Below are 19,970 nucleotides of genomic sequence, written 5' to 3'. Positions count from 1 at the left end.
CACGTGTTGGTGCGCGTTTTGGTGCGTGTGTTGGTGTGTGTGTTGGTGTGCGTGTTGGTGTGTGTGTTGGTGCGTGTGTTGGTGCGTGTGTTGGTGTGTGTGTGTTGGTGCGTGTGTTGGTCTGCGTGTGTTGGTGCGTGTGTTGCTGTGTGTGTAGGTGCGTGTGTTGGTGTGCGTTTTGGTGTGTGTGTTGGTGTGCGTTTTGGTGCGTGTGTTGGTGTGTGTGTTGGTGCGTGTGTTGGTGTGTGTGTGTTGGTGTGTGTGTTGGTGCGTGTGTTGGTGTGTGTGTTGGTGCGTGTGTTGGTGCGTGTGTTGGTGTGTGTGTTGGTGCGTGTGTTGGTGTGCGTTTTGGTGCGTGTGTTGGTGTGCGTGTTGGTGCGCATGTTGGTGTGTGTGTTGGTGTGCATGTTGGTGTGTGTGTTGGTGCGTGTGTTGGTGCGTGTGTTGGTGCGTGTTTTGGTGTGTGTGTGTTGGTGCGTGTGTGTTGGTGTGTGTGTTGGTGTGTGTGTGTGTTGGTGTGTGTGTTGGTGCGTGTGTTGGTGTGCGTGTGTTGGTGTGTGTGTGTTGGTGCGTGTGTTGGTGCGTGTGTTGGTGTGTGTGTGTTGGTGTGTGTGTTGGTGCGTGTGTTGGTGCGTGTGCGTTTTGGTGTGTGTGTTGGTGTGCGTTTTGGTGCGTGTGTTGGTGTGCGTGTTGGTGTGTGTGTTGGTGCGTGTGTTGGTGTGTGTGTGTTGGTGCGTGTGTTGCTGTGTGTGTTGGTGCGTGTGTTGGTGCGTGTGTTGCTGTGTGTGTTGGTGCGTGTGTTGGTGTGCGTTTTGGTGTGTGTGTTGGTGTGCGTTTTGGTGCGTGTGTTGGTGTGTGTGTTGGTGTGTGTGTGTTGGTGTGTGTGTTGGTGCGTGTGTTGGTGTGTGTGTGTTTGTGTTGGTGCGTGTGTTGGTGTTGGTGTGTGTGTTGGTGCGTGTGTTGGTGCGCGTTTTGGTGCGTGTGTGTTTGTGTGTGTTGGTGTGCGTGTTGGTGTGTGTGTTGGTGCGTGTGTGTTGGTGCGTGTGTTGGTGTGCGTTTTGGTGTGTGTGTTGGTGTGCGTTTTGGTGCGTGTGTTGGTGTGCGTGTTGGTGCGTGTGTTGGTGCGTGTATTGGTGTGTGTGTGTTGGTGCGTGTGTTGGTGTGTGTGTGTGTTGGTGCGTGTGTTGGTTGGTGCGTGTGTTGGTGTGTGTGTGTTGGTGTGTGTGTTGGTGTGTGTGTTGGTGCGTGTGTTGGTGTGTGTGTGTTGGTGTGTGTGTTGGTGCACGTGTTGGTGCGCGTTTTGGTGCGTGTGTTGGTGTGTGTGTTGGTGTGCGTGTTGGTGTGTGTGTTGGTGCGTGTGTTGGTGCGTGTGTTGGTGTGTGTGTGTTGGTGCGTGTGTTGGTGTGCGTGTGTTGGTGCGTGTGTTGCTGTGTGTGTTGGTGCGTGTGTTGGTGTGCGTTTTGGTGTGTGTGTTGGTGTGCGTTTTGGTGCGTGTGTTGGTGTGTGTGTTGGTGCGTGTGTTGGTGTGTGTGTGTTGGTGTGTGTGTTGGTGCGTGTGTTGGTGTGTGTGTTGGTGCGTGTGTTGGTGTGTGTGTTGGTGCGTGTGTTGGTGTGCGTTTTGGTGCGTGTGTTGGTGTGCGTGTTGGTGCGCGTGTTGGTGTGTGTGTTGGTGTGCATGTTGGTGTGTGTGTTGGTGCGTGTGTTGGTGCGTGTGTTGGTGCGTGTTTTGGTGTGTGTGTGTTGGTGCGTGTGTGTTGGTGTGTGTGTTGGTGTGTGTGTGTGTTGGTGTGTGTGTGTGTTGGTGTGTGTGTTGGTGCGTGTGTTGGTGTGCGTGTGTTGGTCTGTGTGTTGGTGTGTATGTGTTGGTGCGTGTGTTGGTGCGTGTGTTGGTGCGTGTGTTGGTGTGCGTGTGTTGGTGCGTGTGTTGGTGCGTGTGTTGGTGTGTGTGTGTGTTGGTGTGTGTGTGTTGGTGTGTGTGTTGGTGCGTGTGTTGGTGTGCGTGTGTTGGTGCGTGTGTTGGTGTGTGTGTTGGTGCGTGTGTTGGTGTGTGTGTGTTGGTGTGTGTGTGTTGGTGTGTGTGTTGGTGTGCGTGTGTTGGTGCGTGTGTTGGTGTGTGTGTTGGTGCGTGTGTTGGTGTGTGTGTGTTGGTGTGTGTGTGTTGGTGTGTGTGTTGGTGCGTGTGTTGGTGTGTGTGTGTTGGTGCGTGTGTTGGTGCGTGTGTTGGTGTGTGTGTGTTGGTGTGTGTGTGTTGGTGCGTGTGTTGCTGTGTGTGTTGGTGTGCGTTTTGGTGTGTGTGTTGGTGTGCGTTTTGATGCGTGTGTTGGTGTGTGTGTTGGTGCGTGTGTTGGTGTGTGTGTGTTGGTGTGTGTGTTGGTGCGTGTGTTGGTGTGTGTGTGTTGGTGTGTGTGTTGGTGCGTGTGTTGGTGTGTGTGTGTTGGTGCGTGTGTTGGTGTGTGTGTGTTGGTGCGTGTGTTGCTGTGTGTGTTGGTGCGTGTGTTGGTGTGCGTTTTGGTGTGTGTTGGTGTGCGTTTTGGTGTGTGTGTTGGTGTGCGTTTTGGTGCGTGTGTTGGTGTGTGTGTTGGTGCGTGTGTTGGTGTGTGTGTGTTGGTGTGTGTGTTGGTGCGTGTGTTGGTGTGTGTGTTGGTGCGTGTGTTGGTGCGTGTGTTGGTGCGTGTGTTGGTGTGTGTGTGTTGGTGCGTGTGTTGGTGCGCGTTTTGGTGCGTGTGTTGGTGCGCGTTTTGGTGCGTGTGTTGGTGTGTGTGTTGGTGTGCGTGTTGGTGTGTGTGTTGGTGCGCGTTTTGGTGCGTGTGTTGGTGTGCGTGTTGGTGTGTGTGTTGGTGTGTGTGTTGGTGTGCGTGTTGGTGTGTGTGTTGGTGTGCGTGTTGGTGTGTGTGTTGCTGCGTGTGTTGGTGTGCGTGTTGGTGTGTGTGTTGGTGCGCGTTTTGGTGCGTGTGTTGGTGTGCGTGTTGGTGTGCGTTTTGGTGTGTGTGTTGGTGCGCGTTTTGGTGCGTGTGTTGGTGTGCGTTTTGGTGCGTGTGTTGGTGTGCGTGTTGGTGTGCGTGTTGGTGTGTGTGTTGGTGCGCGTTTTGGTGCGCGTGTTGGTGTGCGTGTTGGTGTGTGTGTTGCTGCGTGTGTTGGTGTGCGTGTTGGTGTGTGTGTTGGTGCGCGTTTTGGTGCGTGTGTTGGTGTGCGTGTTGGTGTGCGTTTTGGTGTGTGTGTTGGTGCGTGTGTTGGTGTGCGTTTTGGTGCGTGTGTTGGTGTGCGTGTTGGTGCGCGTGTTGGTGTGTGTGTTGGTGTGCATGTTGGTGTGCGTTTTGGTGCGTGTGTTGGTGCGTGTGTTGGTGTGCGTTTTGGTGTGTGTGTGTTTGTGTGTGTTGGTGTGCGTGTTGGTGTGCGTTTTGGTGCGTGTGTTGGTGCGTGTGTTGGTGTGCGTTTTGGTGTGTGTGTGTTTGTGTGTGTTGGTGTGCATGTTGGTGTGTGTGTTGGTGTGCGTTTTGGTGCGTGTGTTGGTGTGCGTGTTGGTGCGTGTGTTGGTGCGTGTGTTGGTGCGTGTGTTGGTGCGTGTGTTGGTGCGTGTGTTGGTGTGTGTGTTGGTGTGTGTGTTGGTGTGCGTTTTGGTGCGTGTGTTGGTGTGCGTGTTGCTGTGTGTGTTGGTGCGTGTGTTGGTGCGTGTGTTGGTGCGTGTGTTGGTGTGCATGTTGTGTGTGTGTTGGTGTGCGTTTTGGTGCGTGTGTTGGTGTGCGTGTTGGTGTGTGTTGGTGTGCATGTTGGTGTGTGTGTTGGTGTGTGTTGGTGTGTGTGTTGGTGCGTGTGTTTGTGTGCGTTTTGGTGCGTGTGTTGGTGCGTGTGTTGGTGTGCGTTTTGGTGCGTGTGTGTTTGTGTGTGTTGGTGTGCGTGTTGGTGCGTGTGTTGGTGTGCGTTTTGGTGTGTGTGTTGGTGCGTGTGTTGGTGCGTGTGTTGGTGTGCGTTTTGGTGTGTGTGTTGGTGCGTGTGTTGGTGTGCGTTTTGGTGCGTGTGTTGGTGTGCGTGTTGGTGCGTGTATTGGTGTGCGTGTTGGTGCGTGTGTGTTGGTGTGCGTGTGTTGGTGTGTGTGTGTTAGTGCGTGTGTTGGTGTGTGTGTTGGTGCGTGTATTGGTGTGCGTGTTGGTGCGTGTGTTTTGGTGTGTGTGTGTTGGTGTGTGTGTTGGTGTGTATGTGTTGGTGCGTGTGTTGGTGCGTGTGTTGGTGTGCGTGTGTTGGTGCGTGTGTTGGTGCGTGTGTTGGTGTGTGTGTGTGTTGCTGCGTGTGTTGGTGTGCGTGTTGGTGTGTGTGTTGGTGCACGTTTTGGTGCGTGTGTTGGTGTGCGTGTTGGTGTGCGTTTTGGTGCGTGTGTTGGTGTGTGTGTGTGTTGGTGTGTGTGTTGCTGCGTGTGTTGGTGTGCGTGTTGGTGTGTGTGTTGGTGCGCGTTTTGGTGCGTGTGTTGGTGTGCGTGTTGGTGTGCGTTTTGGTGTGTGTGTTGGTGCGTGTGTTGGTGTGCGTTTTGGTGCGTGTGTTGGTGTGCGTGTTGGTGCGCGTGTTGGTGTGTGTGCTGGTGTGCATGTTGGTGTGTGTGTTGGTGTGCGTTTTGGTGCGTGTGTTGGTGCGTGTGTTGGTGTGCGTTTTGGTGTGTGTGTGTTTGTGTGTGTTGGTGTGCGTGTTGGTGTGCGTTTTGGTGCGTGTGTTGGTGCGTGTGTTGGTGTGCGTTTTGGTGTGTGTGTGTTTGTGTGTGTTGGTGTGCGTGTTGGTGTGTGTGTTGGTGCGTGTGTTGGTGCGTGTATTGGTGTGCGTGTTGGTGTGTGTGTTGGTGCGTGTGTTGGTGTGCATGTTGGTGCGTGTGTTGGTGTGTGTGTTGGTGCGTGTATTGGTGTGCGTGTTGGTGTGTGTGTTGGTGTGTGTGTTGGTGCGTGTGTTGGTGTGCATGTTGGTGCGTGTGTTGGTGTGTGTGTTGGTGTGTGTGTGTGTTGGTGCGTGTGTTGGTGTGCGTTTTGGTGCGTGTGTTGGTGCGTGTGTTGGTGTGCGTTTTGGTGTGTGTGTGTTTGTGTGTGTTGGTGTGCGTGTTGGTGTGCGTTTTGGTGCGTGTGTTGGTGCGTGTGTTGGTGTGCGTTTTGGTGTGTGTGTGTTTGTGTGTGTTGGTGTGCGTGTTGGTGTGTGTGTTGGTGCGTGTGTTGGTGCGTGTATTGGTGTGCGTGTTGGTGTGTGTGTTGGTGTGTGTGTTGGTGCGTGTGTTGGTGTGCATGTTGGTGCGTGTGTTGGTGTGTGTGTTGGTGCGTGTATTGGTGTGCGTGTTGGTGTGTGTGTTGGTGTGTGTGTTGGTGCGTGTGTTGGTGTGCATGTTGGTGCGTGTGTTGGTGTGTGTGTGTTGGTGCGTGTGTTGGTCTGCGTGTGTTGGTGCGTGTGTTGGTGTGCGTTTTGGTGCGTGTTTGTTTGTGTGTGTTGGTGTGCGTGTTGGTGTGTGTGTTGGTGCGTGTGTTGGTGTGCGTTTTGGTGCGTGTGTGTTGGTGTGTGTGTTGGTGCGTGTGTTGGTGTGTGTGTGTTGGTGTGTGTGTTGGTGCGTGTGTTGGTGTGCGTTTTGGTGTGCGTGTTGGTGTGTGTGTTGGTGCGTGGGTTGGTGTGCGTTTTGGTGCGTGTGTGTTTGTGTGTTGGTGCGTGTGTTGGTGCGTGTGTTGGTGTGCGTTTTGGTGTGCGTGTTGGTGTGTGTGTTGGTGTGCGTTTTGGTGCGTGTGTGTTTGTGTGTGTTGGTGTGCGTGTTGGTGTGTGTGTTGGTGCGTGTGTTGGTGTGCGTTTTGGTGCGTGTGTGTTTGTGTGTTGGTGTGCGTGTTGGTGCGTGTGTTGGTGTGTGTGTGTGTTGGTGTGTGCGTTTTGGTGCGTGTGTGTTTGTGTGTGTTGGTGTGTGTGTTGGTGTGCGTTTTGGTGTGTGTGTTGGGGCGCGTGTTGGTGTGCGTTTTGGTGCGTGTGTTGGTGTGCGTGTTGGTGCGTGTATTGGTGTGCGTGTTGGTGTGTGTGTGTTGGTGCGTGTGTGTTGGTGTGTGTGTTGGTGTGCGTGTGTTGGTGTGTGTGTGTTAGTGCGTGTGTTGGTGTGTGTGTTGGTGCGTGTATTGGTGTGCGTGTTGGTGTGTGTGTGTGTTGGTGCGTGTGTTGGTGCGTGTGTTTTGGTGTGTGTGTGTTGGTGTGTGTGTTGGTGTGCGTTTTGGTGTGTGTGTTGGTGCGTGTGTTGGTGTGCGTTTTGGTGCGTGTGTTGGTGTGCGTGTTGGTGTGTGTGTGTTGGTGCGTGTGTGTTGGTGTGTGTGTTGGTGCGTGTGTTGGTGTGCGTTTTGGTGCGTGTATTGGTGTGCGTGTTGGTGTGTGTGTGTTGGTGCGTGTGTTGGTGTGTGTGTTGGTGCGTGTGTTGGTGTGCGTGTTGGTGCGTGTATTGGTGTGCGTGTTTGTGCGTGTGTGTTGGTGCGTGTGTGTTTGTGTGTTGGTGCGTGTGTTGGTGTGCGTTTTGGTGTGCGTGTTGGTGTGTGTGTTGGTGTGCGTTTTGGTGCGTGTGTGTTTGTGTGTGTTGGTGTGCGTGTTGGTGTGTGTGTTGGTGCGTGTGTTGGTGTGCGTTTTGGTGCGTGTGTGTTTGTGTGTTGGTGTGCGTGTTGGTGTGTGTGTTGGTGCGTGTGTTGGTGTGTGTGTGTGTTGGTGTGTGTGTTGGTGTGCGTTTTGGTGCGTGTGTGTTTGTGTGTGTTGGTGTGTGTGTTGGTGTGTGTTTTGGTGTGTGTGTTGGGGCGCGTGTTGGTGTGCGTTTTGGTGCGTGTGTTGGTGTGCGTGTTGGTGCGTGTGTTGGTGCGTGTATTGGTGTGCGTGTTGGTGTGTGTGTGTTGGTGCGTGTGTGTTGGTGTGTGTGTTGGTGTGCGTTTTGGTGTGTGTGTTGGTGTGCGTTTTGGTGCGTGTGTTGGTGCGTGTGTTGGTGCGTGTGTTGGTGTGTGTGTGTTGGTGCGTGTGTTGGTGTGTGTGTGTTGGTGCGCGTTTTGGTGCGTGTGTTGGTGTGTGTGTTGGTGTGCGTGTTGGTGTGTGTGTTGGTGCGTGTGTTGGTGTGCGTTTTGGTGTGCGTGTTGGTGCGTGTGTTGGTGTGCGTGTTGGTGTGTGTGTTGGTGCGTGTGTTGGTGCGTGTGTTGGTGTGCGTGTTGGTGTGTGTGTTGGTGCGTGTGTTGGTGTGCGTTTTGGTGTGCGTGTTGGTGTGCGTTTTGGTGCGTGTGTTGGTGTGCGTGTTGGTGTGTGTGTTGGTGCGTGTGTTGGTGCGTGTGTTGGTGTGTGTGTTGGTGCGTGTGTTGGTGTGTGTGTTGGTGCGTGTGTGTGTTGGTGCGTGTGTTGGTGTGTGTGTGTTGGTGCGTGTGTTGGTGTGTGTGTTGGTGCGTGTGTTGGTGCGTGTGTTGGTGCGTGTGTTGGTGTGTGTGTTGGTGTGCGTGTTGGTGTGTGTGTTGGTGCGTGTGTTGGTGTGCGTTTTGGTGCGTGTGTTGGTGTGCGTTTTGGTGCGTGTGTTGGTGTGCGTGTTGGTGTGTGTGTTGGTGCGTGTGTTGGTGTGTGTGTTGGTGTGTGTGTTGGTGTGCATGTTGGTGTGTGTGTTGGTGTGCATGTTGGTGTGTGTGTTGGTGTGCGTTTTGGTGCGTGTGTTGGTGTGCGTGTTGGTGTGTGTGTTGGTGTGCGTTTTGGTGCGTGTATTGGTGTGCGTGTTGGTGCGTGTGTGTTGGTGTGCGTGTGTTGGTGTGTGTGTGTTAGTGCGTGTGTTGGTGTGTGTGTTGGTGCGTGTATTGGTGTGCGTGTTGGTGCGTGTGTTTTGGTGTGTGTGTGTTGGTGTGTGTGTTGGTGTGCGTTTTGGTGTGTGTGTTGGTGTGCGTTTTGGTGCGTGTGTTGGTGTGTGTGTTGGTGTGTGTGTGTTGGTGCGTGTGTTGGTGCGTGTGTTGGTGTGCGTTTTGGTGTGTGTATTGGTGTGCGTGTTGGTGTGTGTGTGTTGGTGCGTGTGTTTTGGTGTGCGTTTTGGTGTGTGTTTTGGTGCGTGTGTTGGTGTGCGTTTTGGTGCGTGTGTTGGTGTGCGTGTTGGTGCGTGTGTTGGTGCGTGTATTGGTGTGCGTGTTGGTGTGTGTGTGTTGGTGCGTGTGTGTTGGTGTGTGTGTTGGTGTGCGTGTGTTGGTGCGTCTGTGTTAGTGCGTGTGTTGGTGTGTGTGTTGGTGCGTGTATTGGTGTGCGTGTTGGTGTGTGTGTGTGTTGGTGCGTGTGTTGGTGCGTGTGTTTTGGTGTGTGTGTGTTGGTGTGTGTGTTGGTGTGCGTTTTGGTGTGTGTGTTGGTGTGCGTTTTGGTGCGTGTGTTGGTGCGTGTGTTGGTGTGTGTGTGTTGGTGCGTGTGTTGTTGTGTGTGTGTTGGTGCGCGTTTTGGTGCTTGTGTTGGTGTGTGTGTTGGTGTGCGTGTTGGTGTGTGTGTTGGTGCGTGTGTTGGTGTGCGTGTGTTGGTGCGTGTGTTGGTGCGTGTGTTGGTGTGTGTGTGTTGGTGTGCGTGTTGGTGCGTGTGTTGGTGTGCGTGTGTTGGTGCGTGTGTTGGTGCGTGTGTTGGTGTGCGTGTGTTAGTGTGTGTGTTGGTGCGTGTGTTGGTGCGTGTGTGTGTTGGTGCGTGTGTGTGTTGGTGCATGTGTTGGTGTGTGTGTGTTGGTGTGTGTGTGTGTTGGTGCGTGTGTTGGTGCGTGTGTTGGTGTGTGTGTGTGTGTTGGTGCGTGTGTTGGTGCGTGTGTGTTGGTGCGTGTGTTGGTGCGTGTGTTGGTGCGTGTGTGTTGGTGCGTGTGTTGGTGCATGTGTTGGTGCGTGTGTTGGTGCGTGTGTTAGTGCGTGTGTTGGTGCGTGTGTTGGTGCGTGTGTTGGTGCATGTGTTGGTGCGTGTGTTAGTGCGTGTGTGTTGGTGCGTGTGTTGGTGCGTGTGTTGGTGCGTGTGTTGGTGTGTGTGTTGGTGCGTGTGTTGGTGCGTGTGTTGGTGCGTGTGTGTTGGTGCATGTGTTGGTGCGTGTGTTGGTGTGTGTGTTGGTGTGTGTGTTGGTGCGTGTGTGTTGGTGCGTGTGTTGGTGCGTGTGTTGGTGCGTGTGTGTTGGTGCGTGTGTGTTGGTGCGTGTGTTGGTGCTAGTGTTGGTGCGTGTGTGTTGGTGTGTGTGTTGGTGCGTGTGTTGGTGCGTGTGTGTTGGTGCGTGTGTGTTGGTGCGTGTGTTGGTGTGTGTGTTGGTGCGTGTGTGTTGGTGTGTGTGTTAGTGCGTGTGTGTTGGTGTGTGTGTTGGTGTGTGTGTTGGTGCGTGTGTTGGTGCGTGTGTGTTGGTGCGTGTGTTGGTGTGTGTGTTGGTGCGTGTGTGTTGGTGTGTGTGTTAGTGCGTGTGTGTTGGTGTGTGTGTTGGTGTGTGTGTTGGTGCGTGTGTTGGTGCGTGTGTGTTGGTGCGTGTGTTGGTGCGTGTGTTGGTGCGTGTGTGTTGGTGCGTGTGTTGGTGCGTTTACATGATGCTTGGAGCACAGCTATGGGTCACTGAGGGTAAGAACTATGGGATGGCGCCACAGGAAGAGTAAATCTGCAGAAGAATAATGATCGATGTAGAGAAATGAATCTTGTTTCATTCATTTCATTGCTTATTTTTATTCATTTCTCCAGTTTTCTCTGTTTTCTGATGATCTTCAAGCTGGAAGACTGACATGCCATAAAATCTCATCTTCTTTCCGTAATAATAATAATCTAATCTTCAGTCCCTAAATGTATGAAAGTGTCTTGTAAAGGAAATGATAATTCCTTCTTTCTTAATTTCCAGATGTATAATTTTCTGCGTTGCGTAGAATCAGAGACGACTTCCAGCAGCAGGAACCGCTGAAACGCAGTTTTCTGGTTTGTTCCAGAGCCTTCCTCTGTTTTCAGGCTTGTTGTGGGAAATGTTTTGAATCCAGCGTAGCAGGTAGTTCTGGTTGGAGAAAGCCCCCAGGGTGGTGTGTCACCCCCGCCCCGCCCCGCCCGGTGGAGGGGTGGGGGTGACGGTGTGTGTTTTTACACGCTTCATCACTCGTACAGACCTGCAGACACAAACGTGTTTGGTGTGTCGTCTCCAGACACACAGGAGGATGTTTGCACACAACTTTTCTCCAAGGACTCGTCGTGACGTTGGTCTGAACTGCAGCTCCCTCTAGTGGCTCACATGGAGTCTGCAAATATCGCTTTGTTGTCTTTGGCTTTTGTCATTTAATTTTGATCATTTTTATAAGTACATTATTATTTGTTAGGATAACAAGTTGTGCGTTATGGAATGATCTCGATGTTGATGTGGCATTGGGAGTCCTTTGATTGTTGTTTTTTCTTCATGTTCCAGCCTTAACGGCCATGGTAAAGTAAACGCAGGCCGTTTTTATACACACTTATTTACATTTGGTAAATGAAATAAAGATTATCATTGATTACTTTTAGTTTATATGAATAAATATATATGTTTACACTACCTGGGCTTTTAATTGAGGTGGAAACTCCATTCATTTCAAAAGGCCGGTACAGTTGCGCTACTTCTTGTCAATCCTTCCAGTGTTGTTCTGATCCATACTTCACTTCTTCATGTTTTCTGTCAAGCTGACAGTTTTTCAGACTTTAATAAGGCCGTTCCCTTCTCATTCCTGATCTTTTCCATTTTTAAACCATTTTATATTTTATTATATAGTTTGTTGAAGTTCTTAATGCTGATCTGTGAATAATTAAAGCATTTAAATGCATCTAGCTGAAGGGATTCACCAGTGTTGACACATGAGACGGAAAGATCCCAGTTTCTGTCACAGACTGTCACAAAGACACACAATTTATTTTGTTGTATCCGTAAAGATACCAGAAGAAGCCAGTTTGATGGATATCAGAGTATTTTTGCAGAAAAACGTTGATTCTAAGAGCATATCTGAGCAGGCATAGATACAGTCAAGAAAAGTGCTTAACTGTATCTACAAGTCCTTCAGAAAGACTCCTGGACCAGGTACTGAGAGCTGCAGCTGGACTTTAGGGTCCAGTATTTCACACATAATCCAGGTGGACTCAGGTCCTCATTCATTCTTGTTCCAAACGGCTTAGTCCGATGAAGGGAAGCTGGAGCCTGTCCAAGCAGTCTCTGGGCGAGAGGCGGGTGGACAGCTCGCCCGTCCATCACAAACAAACAACCACTGGGACGATCTGGACGGTGGCGGGAAGAACCTGGAGAGAACCCACACATACAGAACATGAAATCTCCCCACATTGCCCCCCAGGCCCTCCCCCAGCCGAGGGTGGAAGCTGTGCTAACTACTACGCCACCGTGCTTTTTACGCAGATCTGATCTGATTTATTGTTGAAGAATCAGATCAGATCTGTCTCAGTCCTGCTTTCAATCCGAATATCCGCCTCCACAGAGTTTTCCCAAACTTTTGGGACTCATCTGAATCACTTTGATACCAAAATGCAGCATTATAAAAATCCCATCTGAGGCTAACACGCTCATTTGTTTCACTTAAACTCCTTGTTAAAGAAGTCTGGAAGTTTTACTTGAGCATTTTCTCACTAATGGAAGCAAAACAGTTTGACTATTTGATAGAAACACATTTAATGGTTTTGCTTTATTAAAGCGGCTCAGGAAAAAAGACCTAAAGTGGGACTTTAAAATTAATTGTTACACACACAAATTTAGGAAAAACCTATATCTTCATGTGATTTGCACCAGACAAGTGAACCGAAAGGTGATGTTCATGTTTCAGCATGAAGAAGTTGATCATTGCCGACAGAAACCATCCTGGCGTCCAAATAAGCCGCTGTTTGTTTATTTACGGTTCTGTTTGCTAACATGCTTTAAGCTGGAAGAATCTGAGCAAACATGACAGTAAAGTATTTATTTTATACTTTTAAATGAAGTTTATAGAGATACTGATTTCCACAAGGCTTGAATTTCCATTTCCTTCCTGTGATTGTGGTTGGAAAGCGCTAAATCACGGCGGGACTGATCTGATCTACCAAAGGCTGAAACCCCCTCAGACTCGGACTTAATGTCATTAATCTCATCCCAGTGGTGATCCCAGGTCCTAGATCTCAGGGGGCACTTAGCTTACTGGAGAACAGAGTAAAAGGCAGCATTAAGGGAAAGCTTTGGAAAGTCTGGAGCCCCTTTCCTGCAGAATAGCTAAAGAAATGAGGAAGACTGGGTTTTGGGTTGTTTAAGGATTTAGAACCAGTGTCAAGTACAAGGAAATCCTGAGAGGAGATGTGAGGAAGCTTGATGATGTCATTGGACCTTCCAACAGGACAATGATCCCTAGCAGACCTCAAAGTCTCCAAAGTCCTGGAAGATACTGGAGTGGTCACTGACTTTGAACCCCAGTGAAAATCGCTGGTGGGATTTTACAAAGGGAGTTTCAACCAGTGAACTGGAGACCTTTTCCCATTAAGAAGTGGGCTAACTGGGCTAACTGGGCTGTGGAAACAGGAGCAGCCAGTAGCTGGTGTCTGGCTGGGCTCATGTCTGCTCAGTGCTGAAGATGCTCGTCATGTGGGGGTTGAATCATGCTGAGGTGGTATCTTTGGTTGGATTCAGAGAAACCAGTTGTGCTTTAGATTCTTCCTGGTTGATTTATATCGCTGACAGCTACTAGTTGGTACATTTAGCCAATAAACCTACTTTGCAGGGGTTGAATTATGCAACTGTAGATGTTTCCCTTCTCCAACACAGCTGAATCAAACGTCATTCTGCCCTGCAGAGGCCTGCAAATGTCCGTGTGACTCAGGCGTGTTGGAGAGTCTGAAGTTGCAGGAACCAGACCTCACCTCCCCTTACAGAAGATCCAGATCTGGTTTTAAAGCTGCTTAGAATTTTACAAACTGTTTTACTTTCAGATTTTTCAATCAATCACTGCAATTTACTTGTAGTTTAGTTCCAGTCTATAAATAAACAATGTCCTGGACTTATTTGTCAAAAACTAGCTGAAAAAATGCAGTTTTTTATAAAATATTTCTAATTTGTGAGAGTCTGACCTGCGATTTGCAGATGTCTCCATTAAACAGTGATCAGTGGGTAATACACAGTTCTCATCCCGCTGGCGAGTACTTCTGCAAAGTAGCCATGTAGTATTTGAGGTTTCCTACCTGCTGAGGAGGAATCACCGCCGTAAAAACTTAATTTCACTGTTTGGTTGCATCTTCTGAAATGAACTAGTCATGTTTCCACCTACGTCGTGTCCAGATAGATGCGGACACCAGTTTTCCCAGCTTTGGGAAAACGCAGGAAGTCACTTTGGTGACGATGGATCTAAAACATGTGCACTGACATGGATCATGTTGTCTTTCACAGGACAGTAAAGATGCAGAAGAGCATGTCCCACTCGCCACCAGCCATTGCTGTTGGGACTGGGTGAGGAGGAGGGAAACCAGAGTGAAGACGAGGAGCGACGAGGCGAGGAAGCTCATTCTCACCAAGAGGTAAAAGGAGGTTTTACCAGAAAAGCGTCGAGCTTTATGAAGGTTTTGGTTTCAAAGCTTGTCCGTTTCTCTGCACAGGTTCCAGCAAAGCTCCATTTTCCCACTGGATTCCTGGTCCTTCCTGTGAGCTTCCAGTCTCCTTGTTTCTCAGAAAGGTCGCGTTGAGCCTGCAGGCAGGGGAGTCGACAGTGAACTTTTCATGGCAGCGGCACTCTAGGGCTGCCATGGCAGCTGCTGCCGCTGATGCCTCACACCGTATTACTGCACTGACGCCCGAGGACGAGGGACGACACACCGCCGCCAAGCTGTTTGGGAGCGCCGCCCCGCTGCCACGGACAGAGAGAGAGCGAGAGAGGGGGAAAGAGAGAGAAGAGGAGGTGGGACGAGCGAGTGGGACTGAGTGTCTGGTGTGCGGGGCCCTGCTTGGCTCCCAGGAGAAGCTGCGTCTCCACGCTTTGAGTCACGCAGGGGAGAAACCCTTCCACTGCTCCCAGCCACACTGTCCCAAAGCCTTCAGCTCCAAGTACAAGCTCTTCAGGTACGCACGTCCCTTCCACCTCCATCACTGATTTATCCCCCTGCATGACTCCTGGCTGGGATTAGGGCTGCACGGTAGAACCAGGAACCAGGAGAGTAGAGCTTTAGAAATGCTTCGACACCAGCATCTACAGACAAACTTTACTTCCTCTTTTATTTTAAGGCAAAAGAATTAGTAAATTAGAGGCTTATGGGCTCAACGTTGGGGGGGCAGTGTACCACAGCGACAGGTGACATTCATCGCCAACCAGGTGAAACCCAACACACATCACGCTCTCAGGTTGCTTGTCTCCAACACGTGATTGGTTCTGATATTGGAGGGAAATCTGGCATTTTCACTGCTGTAGACAGAGGTGGCGGCGACAGAAAAGCCTGCAGGCTGACAAGATATGCAGCCAAGTACGGTTTGGAAACATTTGGGTTCAAACCGAGCCATAAAGGCGATCTGCTGAACCCTGAGGCCCCGCAGTGCAGCCATGCTACAGAGTCTGGCAAAGGGAAGCAACGCTTTAAACTCCATCTTTTAAAGGACAAACCCGTAGATTTGTTCCAAGTCGGGACCGACAGGTGATCACCTGTTCACTGCTCTGTTATGTGGAAGGAAACAGCACAAAGCCTCTCCCAGCCCAGTATAAACTGGGACATAACCTGCATACACACCGCTGATACATGTACATGGTTCATAAATGCATTTTAGAAAGATTTATTACATTATTAAAATATTTAAATAAGTTAATTGGCCGACAGAAATGAACTGACGGACGTTATAGAGAAGTCAGACTAACATGATTTTATACACCTGTTTAATCTATTATAAACCATTAAAACAAAGCTTTATATGAGAGAAATAAAAACATTCTATTAGCCTACAATATTTTATTTATTTACATAGATCAGATATCCATTTTTCTGGTTATGTCCATATCATGTTTCATGTCTAGTTTGAAAACACAAACCTGTTGAACGATGAGAGTAAAATAAAGAAACGACGTTCAAATTAAAATAATCCTGTTAATTAAAATACTGAATCTTATAGACTGACAGAGGAAAATGTAGAAACGCTTGTTTTCTTGGCGAGGAAGCTGAAAAAGGACAAACTGGGATAGAATCGCGATCTCGATTCATACTCGTATACAATCGTATTTCGAACTGGGACATTACCTGCATTAAAACAAGCGCTCCCTCTTTCTCCCTCAACAATGACAGCGGGGATCCTCACACCACGTGACGCCGATGCCGGATGTTAAGAACAAACTTTCTCGCTGAATCTGGCGACTTTTGTTGTTAAAAGCGACCAGCGACAAATCTAGCAACTCTTACTGGAGTTACTGGAACGTTACTGGAGTTACTGGAACGTTCCTGTGAGTTACTGGAACGTTACAGGAACGTTACTGGAACGTTCAGTAACGTTCCAGTAACTCCAGTAACGTTCCAGTAACGTTCCTGTGAGTTACTGGAACGTTACAGGAACGTTACTGGAGTTACTGGAACGTTACTGGAGTTACTGGAACGTTACTGGAGTTACTGGAACATTACTGGAACGTTACTGGAACGTTACTGGAACGTTACTGGAGTTACTGGAACGTTACTGGAGTTACTGGAACGTTACTGGAGTTACTGGAACGTTACTGGAACGTTACTGGAGTTACTGGAACGTTACTGGAGTTACTGGAACGTTACTGGAACGTTACTGGAGTTACTGGAGTTACTGGAACGTTACTGGAGTTACTGGAACGTTACTGGAACGTTACTGGAATGTTACTGGAGTTACTGGAGTTACTGGAACGTTACTGGAACGTTACTGGAACGTTACTGGAATGTTACTGGAGTTACTGGAACGTTACTGGAACGTTACTGGAGTTACTGGAACGTTACTGGAGTTACTGGAACGTTACTGGAACGTTACTGGAGTTACTGGAACGTTACTGGAATGTTACTGGAGTTACTGGAACGTTACTGGAACGTTACTGGAGTTACTGGAGTTACTGGAACGTTACTGGAGTTACTGGAGTTACTGGAGTTACTGGAACGTTACTGGAGTTACTGGAACGTTACTGGAACGTTACTGGAGTTACTGGAACGTTACTGGAACGTTACTGGAATGTTACTGGAGTTACTGGAACGTTACTGGAACGTTACTGGAATGTTACTGGAGTTACTGGAACGTTACTGGAACGTTACTGGAATGTTACTGGAGTTACTGGAGTTACTGGAACGTTACTGGAACGTTACTGGAATGTTACTGGAGTTACTGGAACGTTACTGGAACGTTACTGGAGTTACTGGAACGTTACTGGAGTTACTGGAGACGTTTCTGGTGTTTTGGCGACTGACTTGAAAGCACATCTTGTTTAGCAGTGACTGTCAGGAACGAGCGGTGGGGGCCTCTCCCCATCATAAAGCACTCCCAGCCGGTCAGAGGAGCAGAGAGGATACCTGTACAAGTCCACGTGCACAGTCACAATGAACAGTGCATGTGCAAATCCCAGCCTGGCTTACAGAGTGGGATGTAAACTAATCATTTCTTTTGTCTCTGTTTGGTCCATTTAGATTGTTAATGTCCAGTTTAAACTCTGTCCAGTAAGGAGTTTAAATGTTATTTTTTTGCCGACATATGTTCATGTTTTACTTTGACTAAAAACAAACCAAAAGGAAGAAAACTGTAGAAAACAAACAACGAAACGAAGTGACTCTGCCAGACTGTGTCTTTGGTTTCACTTTGCAGGTCCAAAGTAAAGAAAGCAGCTATTGGCTGTTCTAAAAGTTGCTGAATGATGTCATCGCCTAATTTGCGTAATTGTCCATATGCTGTAATGTAATGGACGTTATAAGAGAGAGGAATAATGTGGGAGAAACAAAAAGTGAGTCAAAACCACCCTAAATATGTTTAGTATTATGAATAAACTCTTTTCCGTTGGTTTTTTTTATTTTTTATGTTTTTTATTTTGCCATTGAAAAAGACTATCACTTTAAAAAAGTAGATTGTGAATCCCTTTTGACCCACATTGCATAAATCACTTTTGTCCTCCATTATTAAATGTCAGAATATCAAATTTAACCAAAGGACTGCTGTGTGAAGTTTCTAGCTTCATGTCCAACCCTCCTGTTGTTCATATTTTAAGAAACATACTGACCTCTCATCACCTGATGCACAGAAAAAATAATGTTAAAATTAAATGATTCAAAGGTTGTGTGTGTAAGAGAAGACAAGAGAGACATTTATTGTTTTTATGTTCAGTGTCAGCTGTTGTAAAACTGATGTACCGGGAATACGTGGAATAAATATTTATATTGGAAAAAAATCCTGAGAGAATCGTGATCTCAATTCTAGGCAGAGAAATCCTGATTCTCATTTTATCCAGAATCGTGCTCAGTATACTGTATACTGTAGTATACTGAAGCATTTTCCTTTCACTGGAAGTAAAAGACCAAGTCCAGCTCCTAACAAACTGGCACCGTCGTCCTGGCAACCGACAAACCCAGACTCGTCCGTCAGATTGCCAGATGGAGAAGTCTAGAGAACGTTTCACTACTCTAGAGTCCAGTGGTGGTACGTTTCACACCACTGCATCCGACGCCTTGAATTGCACCTGGTGATGTTTGGCTCGGATGCAACAGGTCACCATGGCAACCCAACCAAGCTGCCTGGGCACTTCTAGGTGCCATGTGGTCTAATCTGTAAACCACATAAAGTCTGGAGGTCTGTAGCGACAGCAAGTTGACCTGCTCTGTCAGTTACATGGCAACATCCAAATAACTGAATTCAGTTATTTGGGTGGGTGAGAGAATAATTTTGGCTGTTTAGTGTTGATACAGCCTGTATGGTTGTGAAAACGTATTCATTTTTGGCTTGTATTTTCAGACAAATCGGTGTGCTGGTGAGGAACAGCTTAAATTTGTCTTTATATTGGTTAGATAAATGTGTAGATAAGCCATGTTTCGGAAGAAATAGCTTTATGAGAACTATGGTCTATTTTACCGAAATGTTTGTTCAGATTTAGATGTTCATATCTTAAGTTTGAACTTGTCCATTCTACTTTTACCAACTTAATGTTTCCTGACATCACAAACATCATCATGAACATTTTCATCATGTCTCTGCAGGCATATGGCAACGCACTCTCCACAGAAGACCCATCAGTGCTCATTCTGCGAGAAAATGTTCCACCGCAAAGACCACCTGAAGAACCACCTGCAGACCCATGACCCCAACAAGGAGGCCTTCAAATGCGAGGAGTGTGGGAAGCACTACAACACCAAGCTGGGATACAAGCGCCACATGGCCATGCACTCTGCAACTGCAGGGGATTTAACCTGTAAAGTCTGCATGCAGAGTTACGAAAGCACGCCCATTCTCTTGGAGCACCTCAAGAGCCACTCGGGGAAGTCCTCGGGCGGTGCCAAGGAGAAAAAACATCCCTGCGACCACTGTGACCGACGTTTCTACACAAGGAAAGATGTGAGACGGCATATGGTGGTCCACACAGGCCGAAAGGACTTCCTGTGCCAGTACTGTGCCCAGCGCTTCGGCAGGAAAGATCACCTGACTCGCCATGTGAAGAAGAGCCACTCGCAGGAGCTACTTAAGATCAAGACAGAGCCTCCAGATATGTTAGGTCTTTTAGCTACAGGGTCTCCACCCTGCTCTGTGAAGGAGGAGCTAAGCCCCATGATGTGTGGGATGGGGGCCAACAAAGACCCAATGATGGGCAAATCATTCACCAGTGGAGCTCCCTTTCCGATGAGCATGTACAACCCCCACCATCTCCAGGCCATGTCTAACTCTGGGGTGGGTCACCCACACCCGTCCCTGATGCCCAGCTCCTTGTCTGCCGCTATGGGCATGACCTGTCACATGGAAACCCCCACGTCAATCCACCCACACTCCCACCACCACCACCATCACCACCACCATCACCATCATCACCATTCCCCTCCACTTGGCCCCCACCACCAGCCCGCGGCTCCCCAGCAGCAGCACCAGCCCCAGCCAGCGCCCAAATACCAGCTGGGATCTACCTCATACCTGCTGGACAAGCCCTTGAAAGTGGAGATGGAGAGCTTCCTCATGGATCTGCAGAGTGGCTTGCCAGGCCCAGTTCCCTCTGCAGAGGCCCACACTGCTGCCTCCCCCCCCAAGGAGGGACTGGAGCCCAATTCGGGCCTGGCGGACGAGCTTTGCGGGGATCCCCTCCTGTCCAAGAGCCCTGCGGTGATCGCGGAGTCTCTCTGTGCTGCTAACATGGACTTTTCCCACCTGCTGGGTTTTCTGCCCCTAAACCTTCCTCCCTACAGTGCCCCCATGAGCACAGGAGGACTGGTCATGGGCTACACCTCATCTGCGACCTCCTCCTCCTCTTCCTCCTCCTCATCTCTGCATGCTGCCGAGCCTCACGCGGCTGCAGTCGCCGCGGCAGCAGCTGCCGTCAGCACAGCACCTCTTACCTCTTTGCAACCGCAACCTCAGGAGCAGCAGGGCTCCAGCGGGGGTCTTGGCCTCGGACCCCTGCACCCCCTCCCACCAGTGTTCAGCTCCAGCCTTAGTACCACCACACTGCCTCGCTTCCACCAGGCCTTCCAGTGAGAAAAGCAGCCGCTGCCCTGCCAGATGGCCTCCATGCCGTCACGGGCTCACCTTAGAAGTCCGGCAGTGGTTCTTTACAGGACCTGCTCCAAAAGTCTGAGAATTGGAGTAAAACCATCAATAAATAAATACATGAACACTTACAAGCCTTAAATGAAAGTGCGCACAAAAGCTTTTGATTGAGCCTTAAAGGAAGTTAAACCCTTTTGATCAAAAAGGAAAAGGTGAAAAAAGAAGTTGAAGCTGCTTTTATTTGGGCTTTTTTTCCCTCATCCTATAGATATACGATGTATTAACCCTTTTTAAAAATCTCCATTTAATCTCCAATCCCCGTTTATTATCCCTTCCATACCCCTTTTAAGTAGTATAGAGGGCAGGATCAGTA

General features: G+C 49.2%; 1 protein-coding gene across 2 annotated transcripts in view; it reads left to right on the top strand.

Moving 5' to 3' along the window:
• The window catches only part of plagl2 (pleiomorphic adenoma gene-like 2), a gene marked incomplete at its 3' end in the record, with an annotated part of 116,612 nt that extends 97,027 nt beyond the window's left edge, over window positions 1–19,585 (top strand). For both annotated transcript variants that reach the window (XM_079238408.1, XM_079238409.1), the window contains exons 2-4: window positions 13,337–13,464; window positions 13,543–14,002; window positions 18,106–19,585. In XM_079238408.1, the coding sequence (XP_079094534.1) occupies window positions 13,689–14,002; window positions 18,106–19,585 (1,794 nt within the window). In that variant the 5' untranslated portion in view covers window positions 13,337–13,464; window positions 13,543–13,688. The remainder of the gene's footprint in view (window positions 1–13,336; window positions 13,465–13,542; window positions 14,003–18,105) is intronic.
• Between the last annotated feature and the right edge of the window lie 385 nt (window positions 19,586–19,970).

The sequence above is a fragment of the Telmatherina bonti genome (genome assembly GCF_933228915.1).
Source record: "Telmatherina bonti genome assembly, chromosome: 4".
In the NCBI taxonomy this organism is placed as follows: domain Eukaryota; kingdom Metazoa; phylum Chordata; class Actinopteri; order Atheriniformes; family Telmatherinidae; genus Telmatherina; species Telmatherina bonti.
The sequence above is the reverse complement of the archived record's forward strand: the minus strand, read 5'-3'. Positions and strand labels throughout refer to the sequence as shown.